At 40.7% G+C, this 17,413-nt stretch overlaps 1 protein-coding gene across 1 annotated transcript in view; it reads left to right on the top strand.

Moving 5' to 3' along the window:
* Window positions 1-17,413, top strand: part of NECAB1 (N-terminal EF-hand calcium binding protein 1) — a 185,672-nt gene that overhangs the window by 150,856 nt on the left and 17,403 nt on the right. Inside the window, exons 9-10 of the mRNA XM_045895594.3 lie at window positions 2,211-2,264; window positions 10,217-10,329. Coding sequence (XP_045751550.1) covers window positions 2,211-2,264; window positions 10,217-10,329 — 167 coding nt within the window. The remainder of the gene's footprint in view (window positions 1-2,210; window positions 2,265-10,216; window positions 10,330-17,413) is intronic.

Raw genomic sequence — 17,413 nt, 5'->3', positions numbered from 1 at the left:
TCCTAGACTTTTTCTCCCTCCCTTCCTATGAAAGGGTTTCATTTTGAGGACAGTGTCTGAGAGGTTTGCTGAAAGTATGATGTGATGGTCTTGGGCATTGTGTCCCAGCTGTGTGGGGCTCAGCATGATCTGTCTTAATGAATGGAGAGGCAGTGCAAGTCCCGTGTCCTTCTACAACTTATTCTGTACCTAATTCTGTGAATTAGGCTTTTAGAGGAAAAACTACCCAATCGCCAAACAGTAGCTAAGTGCATGTCATTTCACAGCTGACTCTCTTGTCTCTTGCAGTTATTGGCACCGGGTTTGCTCTCCCCATTAGAAGGAAGTGTTCCTGCAGTGGAGCACCTGTTCTCTTTTCTCAGCACTTAGTATGATAAATACTTCCTGCCCCATAAACCAGGCCCGGTACCATTCATTTGGAGGGAGAAATCATCCTTGAAATTTCTACAAGTTCCCTCAGGCATTCTTTCTTCCCATTTCAGCCTCTATGAGGATTTATGGGGATATATTGAGATTATATTTTATATCGTGCTTGAGCTCTGCAGAAAATTTTTTCGAACATTCTCATTTGAAGGGGTAGAATGAAGGATGTTGCATTCATACCACTTGTTTTAAGTTGTTCTTATCTTCGATCAAAGAAGGTGGAAGTGAGAAGTGTACCTGAATTGGTGTTAGGGAAAGAGTGGTCAAGGAGAACCCTGTTGGATGTGAGGGCGATCTGGCTGTGACATCTGTCACCCCATTGATCACCAGGGTTGATTCGGCTGATCTGGCTGGCTAGGCGAGTGTCCCCTTCCTCCCTCACCGCTCCATGTGCGTCCCTCCCGAAGCTGCGCGCTCAGTCGAAGAGGACGACCCTCCCCGATAGAGGAGGACCGTTCTTCGGTCAAGGGTATACGAGTAGCTGCGCTCCCCTGCTAGAACCTCCAAACAAGCTCTCTCAAGGAGAACCCTGTTGTTAGAGTTTCTATCTACAGAGTATTCTTTAAGATTCAGCTCACGTCCGTATGCATTCCATCACCTTGCCTTCACGGAAAAGGTATGATTTCAATGGGGCATTCATTCAGCCATTCATTTATTCAACTAACGTTTATTGAGCATCTGCTTTATGCCACGTATTATTCTGGCAGTGAAAGTACAGCTGTGATCAAAACAGGTAAGGTTCTTGGTCCAATAGAGACCGAGGAAAATCAGTAAACAAATCAATAAAATAAGGTAATTTCAGAGAGTGAAAAGCACTGCGAAGACAAAGTAAGGCAGTATGGTAATGATGAGGGGTTGGATACTTAGAAAGGGTGATCCAGGAAGGTCACTCCACGGAGGTGATATTGGAGTTGAGGTGTGAGAGAGGAGAGGGAGTCAGCTAGATGAATCCCTAGGAATGGAGAGTTCAAGGCAGAGGAAACAGTAAAAGCGAATCCTAGAAAAGATAAATAAGGTTTTACCACAAGAGAACAGCAAAGCTAGAGCTACATAGCTCTGTTTTTAACAAGCTTATGTTATTTCAGACGGCCTGGATTTCTACAACTTTCAATTTGTTTCTTATGTACTTGAAGGAATTATTGTGCATAATACTCACTACCACAAATGCTAGGATATATATTCTTAGAATGAAGTCCTCAGAAATTACATGCTTGGTTTCACTGGAGATATTAGCATCATCCATTGATGACTGCAGAAAATTCTAGGGTCTTTTTAGTAGTCCTTGATTTTTAGAAAATGTCAATAGTGTTTTCATTTGCTTTTGAATTCATCTTTTTTTAGAGTGATCATCATGTTTTAGTAATATCAAATTATCACTAGAGTATAAAAGTATTATAGCAATTACACTAATGTCCGTCAAGATTTCCCAAGGAAAGTGGCAATCAGCACTAACAGCAAAAGAAGTCAGCCTCATCTTTCTTTTTCTATCCTATCCTTTCCCTATTTTAATGAATCCACTCCATTTTGTTCTCTTTTATTGTCATCAATAAACTTAAAGCAATCACAAATTAAACACATCTGAAATGGCTTTTTACCATTGATAAATGGGTAAAAGAGGCTTTACTGGAACGGTTTCATTTTTAAAATCAGAATTATTCCATTTCCTTTCAGATAATGAGGTTCTTTTGGTACAACATTAGCCATAAAAGACTTAACATTCAAGTATATTGTGTTTCCTTTATCTCATTTCTGGTCCCTTCCTTCCCCATTTCTTTCTCCACCTGAAGGATCTCAAACTTGAACCACAGGAAGAAGAAGTTATTGAAGGGAATACTAAATCTGTAAGTACTTTTTTCTAGGTCAAAATGTCAGAAATATGTACTTTGAAAACATCATTTAATTTCTTCAACATTAGTTACTATCTCAGTGAAAATTTGAAAAAGTAGTACATAGGCATATTTTATTTTGCATGGCTAAGTAGTATTGAAATTGTGATTTGTGGAAACCTAAATTTACAGGGTTTTTATGTAAGTACTTAGCATGTGATATGTGCAAAATGAGAATTTTATGCATATGTAAACCAATGAGTTATTGAATAATTGAATGAATGTGACTGGCAGAGAAGGGCAACATTCAAATTATATCAAGAACAACATTTTGTCAACCCTACAAGCCTGAGTGCTATACCTGAGCTGAAACTTGATGCTATTCAGTATCGTATCTCCAGCTTTTATCCTAGGGCCAGGCTCATTGTAAGTGCTCAGAAGTCATTTTTTTTTTCCAGAAAAAAAAATTGATGTTTAGAGAAAAAGGAACATTTACGTTCCTAGGGAAAAGATGTCCATCCAGAGTTGGGGCAACTTACAGAGACTGAGAGAGAATGGACAAAGTGATGCTAATAGGCGCTAAAGACACAATAAAAAGAACTTTATGAATAAGTTAACTAATTGAAAACACATATCATGATTTGTTATTTTACTCTGAGGCAAATATTTGTAACACATTCTGTTGGGGGAAAGTGGATCTTTGCATTCACATTTAGTGGAAATTTGGATTTTAAAATCTTGGCAACCCACAGAAAATCACTTTTTTCTTAATACCTTAAATGTATATTGTATAGATCGTCTAGGATCCATCACATTTACCTGAGACAAAGATAGGAAAACCTTTCATCTCTGTGCCAGGCACTTACTCCACAGGCACTGCCCATGTGATAGAAGGCGAGGCTCCCCTTTCGGCTCCTGCCCATCTGTCCAGACCCAAAGCACAGAGAGTCTTCAAAGGGGAAGCCGTAGAGGGTTCTGAGAAAAGCTTAATAATGGTGTTATGATTAGAATCCTATGGCTATGGCCACTTTGCCCAAAGGTAACCTATATTTCACTACATGTTCAGTGCTTCTGTTCCTCCAAAGATGGGATGCAGTCTGTATTAATTCGTCAGGCACCCAGAATTCTAAATGGGTAGGTTTTGGTGGGAAGCAAAATCTTTTTTGAGAAGGAGAGAAGGCTGTCGTCGAGTGCACATACTAGGAATACTCTTCCTAACGGTCCCTTAGGCACAGGATGGTGACCTTGCGATCTTGCATCTCTAGCATCAATTAGATTTGCATGTAGGGAAAACTACACTCCAGTCAAGAAAACTGAACATAACATTTCTAATGTTGAGAGAGACCATCGTCTATTCTTACATAATTTCCTAACGTGAGACTACTCTCTCTCACTAAGTGGGAGAAAAAAATCATCTAAGGACTATTGATGGAGGGTGACAGACTGTTCCATTCTCTGGTCCCTGACAGGAGAGAGGCCAACGTCAATTTTAGAATATTTATCAACCCACATAGCATTAGTAGTTCAATAGTGCATAGAAGTACTTAACAAAATAGGATTGGGCAACGTGCTTCAGTAGTCAATATTATTGAAAAGCAGGGGAGGATATTCTTTAACTATTTTCAACCACATGTAAAGGTAAAATAATTACGGTCTTTGGGAATACACATATAGTATAGTAATGATTTGAGTAAGTTTGTTTTTCTCAAGGATACCAATAAGCTATTTGTCATTAAAAATTGTACTTTATCATTAGTGGCAATAACGCCTCACCATCGATTCTTATAAAACCTCCCCAATTCAGAGTGACTAAAACAGATCTCCACTGTTCACAGCCAGCACCCAGCATCGCATGCTCCTCTGGGCTCAGTGATTTCTCTTGGTGTCCAAAACCAGTTTTAATCTTCTTTGACTGGAGAGGTGATTTTCCTTTTCCATTAGTGAATACATGAGAACCTTGAAAAATAAATTCCATACCAGAAAGCAAAGACTATATGGTTATGATAGATTTTATTTCTTAAAAGCTAGTCTTTACTGAGCCTTTGCTATGTGCTGAGTATTGTGCCAAACACACAATCTGTAATTCACTCCATCCTCGTCAGAACCATATGAAGTGGAGCCATCATTAACCCCGCTCTGCAGATGGAAAATTAAGGTGTGGAAGGATTTCGATACCCTAGCCAGACACCAGCAGTTCTCCGCTAGACCTGCACCCCACACTGTGTCATAGTCCCACTCCAGTGTTTGGTGCATCTCTGGACACTAAAGTGGAGTTGTTCTTTGCCAGTGAGGTTGTGAGCTGACAGATGACTCATTTTCATGAGATTTCCTACCCTTAAAGCAGAACGGTAGTATCTGGTAGCTTATTTAAGCACACAGCCAAAGTCCCAAACCCTACTAGCTGCCGTATCTAGTTTTCTGGAACGTGAATCATTACATAATGATGAGTCTAGGATATGATTTCTTCTTTTTTTTTTTTTAGGTCCTTTTTTTTTCCCCTCAGTGAGCAGAGTATGAGAAGTAACGTCTATTGAGTATCTATCCTGGGCAAAATTTTTACATACACTATTCCATTTAATCTTCCCCCAAACTCTGTGATATAAGTACCACTGTTCCAATTTCATTTGGTGACTTAGGATGAAAAGATGAAGTAACTGGTTCAAGGCCTCATAGCTAGTAAAAGTGAAGCTAAGTTTTTTTTTTTTTTAATGTGTACTCTTTGCTCTTAAAGGGGAAAGGAAAGAGGACAAGATGATGGAGGTAGATGAAAGAAAATGATGCAGGGCTCTGGAGTGAGCGGGACCACCTCAAATCCTTTCCCGGAACGAATAGTGCATAAATAACATTTATTAAAGAGCTTTTAAGAATGGTCACTGGCTAAAAGCAAAAGCAGCTTTTGCTTGTTTGTGCCATGAATAACCCGATCACCAGCTATGTGTCAGGCCCTAGGGGAGGGCCTGGAGATAAAGTGGTGAATATTACAGGCGCTACAAGACAGACCAGAAGGACCTGCACTGATTCAACGATGATCTACAGTACACTGTGATGAGGAGGATTATTATAGAAAAGTATAGATTTGCACAGCAAGGGAGCACAACCCTAATTTAGGAGGCTAAGGAATGCTTCAAGAATGACATAGTATTTAAGGTGAAGTCAAAAAGAATAAATAGGAGTTTGAAAAAATATTTACGTATCTCATAACATTGAATTTTTCAAATGTTGCACTAAAACAACAACACTAAGGGGCTGTGTAGGAAGATCAAAATGTTCCAAATGATTTGTTACAAGCATGTTATAAAGATCGCAACCTTCAGAATTCATAATTTTACTCTTGTTATAATAGAATAGGAAACATACATCAGAGATAAACCCAGATCTAAGATCCAAGATTGTGACTTTATGACTCATGGAAAATGTGGGGGTAATTTATTGTCTTCTAGCTGTCCAGTACTAGGCAGGGAGTATGAATCACTGAAAGGTCAATATAGTTTTTGAAGGGAATCCATCCAGACCACATCCAGACCACACATCCTGGATCTAGCCAGGTGTATTTACCCAACCAAATCCTTTCTGCTTGGTGCCATGGTATGCCTTTCATGGCACTTCTTATCAAACAACTATTAGAAAAAGATGATGATTTCCTAGATATTTCTATATTCAAAAGGGTTCTTTTTGGAGTCAGTATAATTTTAAACAAGGTTTGATCCCATTCTGGTGTTTTTCAAAAGCTGTAACTTTTCTTGAGCGCATTATTGTTGTTTATACCAGAATAGCTTATGCAGTAGGAGTTTACAAATCTAATATACTTTTCTGCCTTTCTACCCTCATAAAGTCTGTGAATAATAATATTTTTGAAGTAAATTAATCCTGCCATACAATATCTTGTGTATTGGGAGTTATTGCCACCAAATATGTCAGGAACTATTAAAACATAGTTTTGCTTTGCAATAGCTATTATAAGATTGAACAAGAGCACACAAGAAAGGCTGTTATTCTGAAGACATGCTTGGAACACAATTGTAAATGTAGTAAATAGAGCTAGAAAACATGAAACAAATTAGTTGCATTTAAAATATTTCTGTCTCCAGGGCGCCTGGGTGGCTCAGATGGTTAAGCGTCTGCCTTCGGCTCAGGTCATGATCTCAGGGTCCTGGGATCGAGTCCCGCATCGGGCTCCCTGCTCCTTGGGAGCCTGCTCCTCCCTCTGCCTCTCTCTCTCTCTCTCATGAATAAATAAATAAAATCTTTTAAAAAAAAATATTTCTGTCTCCAGAGATGTAAAAAGCTGAAATTTCTCAAAACAAAAAACAAAAACAAAAGAATTCGAAGGTGGATGCAGCTAACCTGATGTGACTAGCAAAAACTATTCTGTAAATATTCCACCATAATTCCATCATAACAAAATAACATTGAGTAAATAATAAAGGGTTCACTACCCTTTCTAAAGCAGAGAAACAAAAATGCTCTGGGCTGGCCATTCACACCAGATTTCAGTAAGGATCTCAGACTGTGTATTTGACATAAGGGACACACAGAAATGTCATGAAGATATTAGGACTCTTCTACCAAAGCAAGTTATAAGGTTGGCCCAGATCCAAGGGAAAGGGAAATCAGATCTATGTTTTGATAGAAGAAGCTAAAAAGTCACATTTCAAAGGGCATGCCTTCAGGGAGTAGTGAAGGATTCTATTCATGTTTGCAATTTAGATCACAATAAGACTTGCCTTCAGACTAAAAGAATTTCAGTGGAATAGGTAGATATATTTATATATCTCACTAGGAAAGCCCATGAGAAATCATCTGAGTCATTGTTAATCACAAATACATGATCAAGAAGTCTCTGTAGATCTCTGCCAAAAGAACATGTCCACAGTTATTTTGGCAGAGATTAACTTAAACTCTTCGTTACTGATACTAAAACCAGGTCCTGGGAGAGTGGTACAGGAGGCTGATTGTTCATTACATAATCTTAGGAGATAGTTATAGGCTCATATCTACTGATTCTTGATCTCTGATCCTAAAGGGAAATAAAACAAAGCTCAATTAAAATTACCAAACTCACTAAGGTGACTGGGCTGTGGAAACAAATAGACCCAAATGGAAAATGATTCCAATATAATAAAAGTTTTTTCCTTGCCCAGTAAAACAGTCCACACAATGATTCAGGGACACAAGCTCCTCTCAAATATGGCTCTGCTATTCCTAAGGCAGGTCATTCCATCAACAGAAAAGGGGACGAGAACGTGGAGGGGGTTCACATCCCTCTTGAAAGTTTTGGCCCCAAAGCAATACACAGCACTTCTGCTCGTATTCTGTTGGTGAAAACCCATCAGTTGGTTGTACCTAACTGTAAAGAATGATGGACTATGTACTCTAACTCTACCTAGAAAGAAGAGGAAATGGATTTGGGGGGAATAGTTTGGAGTTTCTGCCACAGTGAGCCTTCTGATCATCAAATATTCTTTTCACATATATAGAACACATAGACCCCTTCACAAGGGAGACCACCCTAAGTCTCCTCCAGTTACTGCTTCTAGCTCAAAGTCTGGCATTCCTGGGTGATGATCAGTCCTCCCTGTAAGATCAAGATGTAGTCGGGGCGCCTGGGTGGCTCAGTTGGTTAAGCGACTGCCTTCGGCTCAGGTTGTGATCCTGGAGTCCCGGGATCGAGTCCCGCATCGGGCTCCCTGCTCGGCGGGGGGTCTGCTTCTCCCTCTCCCGCTCCCCCCTCTTGTGCTCTTTCTCTCTTTCACTCTCTCTCTCAAATAAGTAAATAAAATCTTTAAAAAAAAAAAAAAAAAAAGATCAAGATGTAGTCCCTTGCGGTCTGACACATTTATGAATAAAAAAAGTAAGTTATATCCCCTCGCTACAACCCCCAAACACACAGATAAAATATACAATGATAAAACTGGGCCAGGAGAAATGTCATAAAAACTGTAATTCAGGAAAGGCACGGATAGGAAGCATACAGCATTCACTGGTTCATTGCAACAGTGAATTCATGCTGGGAAGATATTTGTCAGTGAAGGAAGTTCTGTGATTAGACACTGGATCTCCATTCTGGGAGGAACTCTGTTTCCATTGTTGTTGTTTTGAGAGTTTCTTTTTGGTTCATTTACCTCCATGACCACATCAGGAACAGCTCATCAGAGAGTATTGCCCTTTTTAGGGGTTATATGGTATTGATAGCCTGCTTCCTGTTCATGTGAGTTTGGAGGCCCAAATATTACCTTAAGGCTTACGCAATCAAAGGATTTTGAGACTGGGATAAAGATTTATTTGATGGGGTGCCTGGGTGGCTCAGTCGTTAAGCGTCTGCCTTCGGCTCAGGTCGTGATTCCAGGGTCCTGGGATCGAGCCCCGCATCGGGCTCCCTGCTCAGCGGGAAGCCTGCTTCTCCCTCTCCCACTCCCCTGCTTGTGTTCCCTCTCTTGCTGTGTCTCTCTCTGTCAAATAAATAAATAATAAATCTAAAAAAAAAAAAAGATTTATTTGACAATACACTTCTTTCAAGAATTTAGTAGACTTGTGGTCAGTTTACATATAGGCAGTTTCATGGGCTAGTATCAATACCTAAAATTATAACATAGACATAGTTTTCAAACCTTGTTGATTTCTTGGGGCACCTGGGTGGCTCAGTTAGTAAGTGTCTGCCTTTGGCTCAGGTCATGATCCCAGGGTCCTGGGATCGAACCCTGCGTTGGGCTCCCTGCTCGGTGGGGAGCCTGCTTCTCCCTCTCTTCCCCACTCCTGCGCTCTGTCGCTATCTCTGTCTCTCTCAAATAAATAAAATCTTTATTAAAAAAACACAAAACAACATTGTTAATTTATTTACTAAACCTTATGAAGGTAATGATTCTATCTTGATTCGTCACTGTATACCCAGAACCCAGCACCTAGCATTTAGCTGTAGAAAAACAAAGTAGGAACAATTATTGAATATATAAAGTGTCTAATATGATAGCTATGATATAACTGGTCTCCAACAATGGTAGCTATTAACATGAAGTGAGAAGCTCATTGGAGAGGAGACAGCAAACCACGGGCTTACTTCTGGCTCTACCACTCTATAGCTGGGTAATATTGTGCAAGTTATTTTCCTCATATTCTAAATTGTCCTTACATTGTTGTTGTTTTGCACTTTTATGATTCACTCCCAATCCTTACTTTTTTTTTTGCACTTCTATGATTCATTCCTAACTCTTGATGGAGGAAAGGCACAATCTTGAGATCAAAGTGCCATGAGAAGCCCGTAGGCAGATCTATAGGGAAATCTTCAAACTACAAGTGCTATAAACATAATAGGATTTGTTACAAGAAGCAGTTGCCATCCAGCCCAGTGTGACCCATTAAACATAGGCTCCATCTGATGCAGGAGATTTTGAGCAGGGCCTGTGGTATGTGGTCGGTGGTTAATGTACCTTTGGAAATGCAGCATTGAACACACATATTTTGAAATTTGGTTGTTTGTAATGATACACACGTCTAATATCACAAAATATTTAAGGTGAAGCTGGAGCTGTCCAGGTGTAGAGTAAGACCACTCTTTCAAAATGACTGTAGGCTGGTCATCCTAGCCCTGGCTGCACATTAGGGTCACTTTGCGGGGCGGGGGGCGGGGGCTGTATAAATACTGTGCTTGGACCCCACTTCCAGAGATTCTGATGTAAGTGCAATTTTGAAACCTCCTCAGTGCTTCTAATTGAGAACCACTGCTTTTGAAAGGGAAGATATCATCGGGAGACACTGTCTTTAGCACCTGCTACTAGAGGCGAGAAAGGTATCCTGCCTGCATTACAGCTTGTATAGATCGTATTACTTGGATTAGTCATGGCCTTCCTTTTGGTCATATTTCTAGATGAGAATTGTTTGCTTCATGAGGAGGGGAGGGATGGGCTGCAGGGGGTCAGCCAAAGCGAGGCTCCATGACAGCCAGGCTGTAACACTTGCCTATTCCTTGGCAGCACATCATGCTTGTCCAACGTCAGATGTCTGTGATAGAAGAGGACTTGGAAGAGTTCCAGCTTGCTCTGAAGCACTATGTGGAGAGCGCTTCCTCCCAGAGTGGATGTTTGCGGTAAGCGCTCCTGCACGGTCCTTAGATGAAGGCGGAGTCTGGAAGACAGACAGTTGAGAATCCTCTTGTGTTTGTTGATCATTCCAGTCCTCTGGGTGATGCATTTTGCAGGCTTTCACTGGGTATTTTCTCTTTTATCCTTGACGCTGTGTGGATTTGATCACTGGGGACACCAAGGGAAATAAAATGGTGAGAACAGTTTGAAGAGGGGAGTTTCATATCAACTGGCACCTCCCCTTTTGCATCCAGGCAGGCCCACACTGATTTAAAATCATCTCTGATAGATGAGCCCCAACTCCAGTGCGTCTAGCTCTGATTGCTCCCTTGGTGGCATGCCCTGTAGTCAAATACTCATTTCAGCCATTATGAAATTGCACAATGTCTGAAGTCTTGATTGCAGACCTTGGTCATAAAAATAAATAAACAAAAAACTCTTTCCATAGCCACCCCAGCTCAGGCTTCAATTATCTTAGGCTACTAAAAATTATGAACTATTCCTCATTTTCAGTTTCTCCACTCCAAGCGGTCCAATAAACAGTTACTAGAATAATTTTACAGAAACCATTATAGAGTTCTCTTCATCAGGAACTGCAGTAACTCTGAGTGTCTTAAGCAAATGCTAGATATTTCTTTGACCTTACGTTTATCCTACTCGAAAGTGCACAGCACTGCTACCATTGGTTCTCTTTACCTGAGCGTCAGCAGCACCCAGCTGCCCATTGTCTTTTCAGCATAACCTGGGCCTTAGACCTGGGCACTCTCCTCCCCAAAAATGTATGCCCAGCTGGTAGGTTTCTGCCAAGCGCATGTTCTGCCTCAAGTTCAAAGCCCAGCCCCAAACTCACCTGCTTCTGGAAAGCTACAACCAAATCTATCCCTACCTTGGGGTTTGTTTAAACTGTACTTCATAATGCTCTTCAAATATCGCTTTAGCACATGTATGCATATGTGTGTGGGCATACACACACACACACACACACACACACAGAAATGCATACTTTATGTCTTTGAGTGCTTTGGTGTTACTCCCGGTAATTATATTGTACTTATATTCCAGCAGAATAGCTCCCCAGTTAAGAAGTCTGGCTCTGGAGTTAAACATGGGATTGTATTCGTTTTGTGATTTAGGGAAAGATCCTTACAGGCTCCAAGCCTCAGTTCCTCATCAAGATGGCTGTGGGGATTAACTGAGTGTTCGGCACCCCGAGGCCCAGAAAACATGAGAGGGAGTTACGATCCCTTCATCATCGGGCTGGCTGACCTCTGACCCACTTTAGAGTTGCAGGCGACTTGCTCAGTGTTGTTACAGTCTGACTGCTCACAATCTTCCCGTCATGCCTTTGTGAATGCTGAGTTTGCTTTGTTGTTGTTATTCTTCACAACAAACTCAGAACGGCTCAAATCGAAACCATTTTAGTCCTTTTAGTTCAGTGACGTAGGGATCTGCCCAAGTGTGAGTATATGTAGTTTTAAAAGCCTATTCATCTGAAACTGAAATTGAATGATTGGAAAATGCAAAGAGTGTGCGTGCGTGAGTGTGTGTATACACCATCCACAGTAGGAACTGCAGAAAATAGAGCACAGAACTAACCAAAGAAGTGGGGACATAAGGAAGATAAAGTCTGGTTTGGTGTATCATGATCTCCAGGAATGGATTACACTTTTTACATTTATAAATAGGGCACACAGTTTGATTATTTCTTAAGGTTCAGAGATAGTGCTTTAATGTGTGCTGGGAAAACGGCCCGAAGCTCCGCGGCCAGGCCCCGGGGTGATGGGGTGATGGAAGCAGCAGTGGGGAGAGCAGCTGAGGAGACAGATCTGTGCTACCGGATTGTTCTCTCAGCAGCCACGGAAAATTGCTCCCTGGGCTCCAGCTGTGAAGTACAGGGAGGGAGAGAATCCTCTTCCAGTGAGATAAATTGAGACTCTCAGTCTCTCCTTTTCCTTTGCAAGACTGGTTTGTTTTTTAAGGACTCTTCATTCACTGCTTGCTGATTTTTCAACTGATTTCTTTCTTTTGTTAGAATTATCAAAAAGTCGACTTTATCAGATGGAATGAGCATCAGAGAATCAGTCCACATGGCTGGAAACCATGTGAAACACCCATTATGCTGGCCTGCCTGTCTAAATTCAGTTCATCAAATCCAGTTTTCTTCTCTCTCAATTGATGAGCAATCGAATGGGCCATTCATGTTGTTAGTCATGCACTATCGCCTTGTGCTTGGCTGATGAAATAAAACTCAGAAGGATCAGTTTTGCAGTTTCTTCGCCTCCCCTAATGTCAGGCTCAGCTTCACCATAGCTAGACAGGAAATGCTGCCATAAAGTAGAAATTAAGGATGTATGACTAGGCAGTTAGTATCCATTTTCTTATTTGATCTTCACTGCAATCATCTGAAGTGTGTATCACATCTGCTGAAGGAGGGAATAAGCTCAGATGCATAAAACATCTTGCCCCAGCGTGTCTGACCCCAAAACCCACATTTAATCCTTCTTGCCAGTAGTTGGTCATCCTTGAATTAAAGTTTTCTGGACTTTCTGTGGTTAACCAGGGGTAGAATGGACAAGATTCCTCCTGTTCCAATTATAAGGTCAGGCAACTGAATTAGAGAGGCTTTTGCCCTGAAGGTATTTGACCACCAGACTCCGAGGTTTAGAGGCTGACTGAGTCCTTGTCAGAATATTCGTCAATTGAGTTTCAAAATAAGTTGTTAGTGGAAAAGCCAAGTAAATTGTGTGACCCATTTCTCACATACACACATACATACACACAAACACTGATGATCTTTTTGCTTATTGATTTTAAAGATTTTTTTGAGAAAGAGAGAGCAAGTGGGGGTAGGGGCAGAGGGAGAGAATCTTCAGGTAGACTCTCTGCTGAGCATGGAGCCTACGTGGGGCTCAATCTCACGACCCGACCCGTGAGATCATGACCTGAGCTGAAAACAAGAGTCGGACGCTTAACTGACTGAGCCAGCCAGGTGCCCCTCGTTTTGCTTATTTTGTAGTCATGACAGCTTATTAATCCCTGTGGGGAGGTACCAATTGAATATATGTGATATACACAGTGTATTCTTAGAACCATGCTTGATGCCAGAAAAAGCGAGAAAAGGTTCTGCTTTCAAGGATCTTAGAATCCAGTTGGGAAAATGGGTTACTTATTCATAGCCTACAATTTCACAACTGTTAAATAGAATAAAATGATTTCGGAAGTCACTCTTAGATATGAATTCTAGAATTCGTATGTGTCCTAAACTCTATGTCTCTATGTCAAGGGCCTAGGGAACATGAATGTAGAATTATAAGACTTGACCCAAACGGAACATAAAAAAAAAAAAAAAAGACTTGACCCTGAGACTTTACCACGGCCAAAGAAAGATCTTTAAGAACAAATGATACCCTGTGGCATATTGACCATGAATAAGTTATCAGCATTTTTATGCAGGTGAAATAAATTGGTGGCTGGAGCTTGGTGTGGAGAAATGGGGCCTGTTGTGCCTTTTCTCCAGAGGCTAGGTTCTATGAGTTAAAGTAGGGCATGAGAGGAAAGGAGGAAGCCAAGAGGGAGAGCGTCTTGTGTAACTTCTCTTCAACCCCAGCTGTTCCTGAGCCACATCCTTTCCCCCTGGAAGCTATTTCACTGCTTTTTCCAGCTGCTGGGAATATTTAAAGTTTCCTAGAGCTCAGGGCTGAAGCTCTTAGTGACTACATCCAGGGAGGGCTTAGCCAAAGAATTCTGGCTTCTGCCATTGAGTGGTAAGTGTCACAGGAAGCCTAAACACAACAAGGAAGAAGACTGAAGCACATTAGCAACAGCTCAGAAATGTTCTATGTAATTCTAAGTTTGTAGATAATTGAAAGCTAATCATTCAAGTCCTAAGCCTTTTCAACAGAAATATTGTGGACAGAATCTTTTCATAATTAACCTTAGTGTCATCATTTCATACGTATCATTATCTGTATTGTACAGTCTTAAATAGCAATGTCCTTAAATGTCATTGCTATGTATTGATCAGTTTCACTCTTAACTAAAAGCACCCAGTCTGTAGAATATTTCTTTTTTTTTTAATTTTTTATTGTTATGTTAATCCCCATTCATTACATCATTAGTTTTTGATGTAGTGTTCCATGATTCATTGTTTGCGTATAACACCCAGTGCTCCATGCAGAACGTGCCCTCTTTAATACCCATCACCAGGCTAACCCATCCTCCCATCCCACTCCCCTCTAGAACCCTCAGTTTGTTTTTCAGAATCCATCGTCTCTCATGGTTCATCTCCCCCTCCGATTCCCCCCCTTCATTCTTCCCCTCCTGCTATCTTCTTCTTCTTTTTTTTTTCTTAACATATATTGCATTATTTGTTTCAAAGGTACAGATCTGTGATTCAACAGTCTTGCACAATTCACAGTGTTCACCATAGCACATACCCTCCCCCAATGTCTATCGCCCAGCCACCCCATCCCTCCTACCACACCCCCCACTCCAGCAACCCTCAGTTTGTTTCCTGAGATTAAGAATTCCTCATATCAGTGAGGTCATATGATACATGTCTTTCTCTGAGTGACTTATTTTGCTCAACATAACACCCTCCAGTTCCATCCATGTCATTGCAAATGGCAAGATTTCATTCCTTTTGATGGCTGTATAATATTCCATAGTATATATATACCACATCTTCTTTATCCATTGATCTGTCAATGGACATCTTGGCTCTTTCCACAGTTTGGCTACTGTGGACATTGCTGCTATAAACATTAGGGTGCATGTACCCCTTCGGATCCCTACATTTGTATCTTTGGGGTAAATACCCAGTGGTGCAATTGCTGGATCATAGGGTAGCTCTATTTTCAACTTTTTGAGGAACCTCCATACTGTTTTCCGGAGTGGTTGCACCAGCTTGCATTCCCACCAACAGTGTAGGAGGGTTCCCTTTTCTCTGCATTCCCGCCAACATCTGTCGTTTTCTTACTTGTTAATTTTAGCCATTCTGACTGGTGTGAGGTGGTATCTCATTGAGGTTTTGATTTGGATTTCCCTGATGCTGAGCGATGTTGAGCACTTTTTCATGTGTCTGTTGGCCATGTGGATGTCTTCTTTGGAAAAATGTCTGTTCATGTCTCCTGCCCATTTCTTGATTGGATTATTTGTTCTTTGGGTGTTGAGTTTGATAAGTTCTTTATAGATTTTGGATACTAGCCCTTTATCTGATATGTCATTTGCAAATAGCTTCTCCCATCTGTCGGTTGTCTTTTGGTTTTGTTGACTGTTTCTTTTGCTTTGCAAAAGCTTTTTATCTTGATGAAGTCCCAATAGTTCATTTTTGCCCTTGCTTCCCTTGCCTTCAGTGATGTTTCTAGGAAGAAGTTGCTGTGGCTGAGGTCAAAGAGGTTGCTGCCTGTGTTCACTTTAGGATTTTCATGGACTCCTGTCTCACATTTCGGTCTTTCAATCATTTGGAGTCTATTTTTGTGTGTGGTGTAAGAAAATGGTGCAGTTTCATTCTTCTGCATGTGGCTGTCCAGTTTTCCCAACACCATTTGTTGAAGAGACTGTCTTTTTTCCATTGGACATTTTTTCCTGCTTTGCCGAAGATTAGTTGACCATAGAGTTGAGGGTCCATTTCTGGGCTCTCTATTCTGTTCCATTGATCTATGTGTCTGTTTTTGTGCCAGTACCATACTGTCTTGATGATGACAGCTTTGTAATAGAGCTGGAAGTCCGGAATTGTGATGCCGCCAGCTTTGCTTTTGTTTTTCAACATTCCTCTGGCTATTCGGGGTCTTTTCTGGTTCCATACAAATTTTAGGATTATTTGTTCCATTTCTTTGAAAAAAGTGGATGGTATTTTGTTGGGGATTGCATTGAATGTGTAGATTGCTCTAGGTAGCATTGACATCTTCACAATATTTGTTCTTCCAGTCCATGAGCATGGAACATTTTTCCATTTCTTTGTGTCTTCCTCAATTTCTTTCATGAGTATTTTATAGTTTTCTGAGTACAGATCCTTTGCCTCTTTGGTTAGATTTATTCCTAGGTATCTTATGGTTTTGGATGCAATTGTAAATGGGATCGACTCCTTAATTTCTCTTTCTTCTGTCTTGTTGTTGGTGTATAGGAATGCCACTGACTTCTGTGCATTGACTTTATATCCTGCCACTTTACTGAATTCCTGTATGAATTCTAGCAGTTTTGGGGTGAAGTCTTTTGGGTTTTCCACATAAAGTATCACATCATCTGCAAACGGTGAGGGTTTGACTTCTTCTTTGCCGATTTGGATGCCTTTTATTTTTTTTGTTGTTTGATTGCTGTGGTTAGGACTTCTAATACTATGTTGAATAGCAGTGGTGATAGTGGACATCCCTACCGCGTTCCTGATATTAGGGGGAAAGCTCTCAGTTTTTCCCCATTGAGAATGATATTCGCTGTAGGTTTTTCATAGTTGGCTTTTATGATATTGAGGTATGTACCCACTATCCCTATACTCTGAAGAGTTTTGATCAAGAAAGGATGCTGTACTTTGCCAAAAGCTTTTTCTGCATCTATTGAGAGGATCGTATGATTCTTGTTCTTTCTTTTGTTAATGTATTGTATCACGTTGATTGATTTGTGGATGTTGAATGAACCTTGCAGCCCAGGGATGAATCCCACTTGGTCATTGTGAATAATCCTTTTAATGTACTGTTGGATCCTATTGGCTAGTATTTTGGTGAGAATTTTTGCACCCATGTTCATCAGGGATATTGGTCTGTAATTCTCCTTTTTGATGGGGTCTTTGTCTGGTTTTGGGATCAAGGTAATGGTGGCCTCATAAAACGAGTTTGGAAGTTTTTTTTCCATTTCTGTTTTTTGGAACAGTTTCAGAAGAATAGGTATTAATTCTTCTTTAAATGATTGGTAGAATTCCCGTGGGAAGCCATCTGGCCCTGGGCTTTTGTTTGTAGGGAGATTTTGATGACTGCTTCAATTTCCTTAGTGGTTATAGGTCTGTTCAGGTTTTCTCTTTCTTCCTGGTTCAGTTTTGGTAGTCGATACATCTCTAGGAATGCATCCATTTCTTCCAGGTTATCTAATTTGCTGGCA

The sequence above is a fragment of the Mirounga angustirostris genome, unplaced genomic scaffold (genome assembly GCF_029215605.1).
Source record: "Mirounga angustirostris isolate CCGP_5_RB_7025 unplaced genomic scaffold, mMirAng1.0.hap1 SCAF_4, whole genome shotgun sequence".
NCBI classification, from domain to species: Eukaryota; Metazoa; Chordata; class Mammalia; order Carnivora; family Phocidae; genus Mirounga; species Mirounga angustirostris.
The sequence above is the reverse complement of the archived record's forward strand: the minus strand, read 5'-3'. Positions and strand labels throughout refer to the sequence as shown.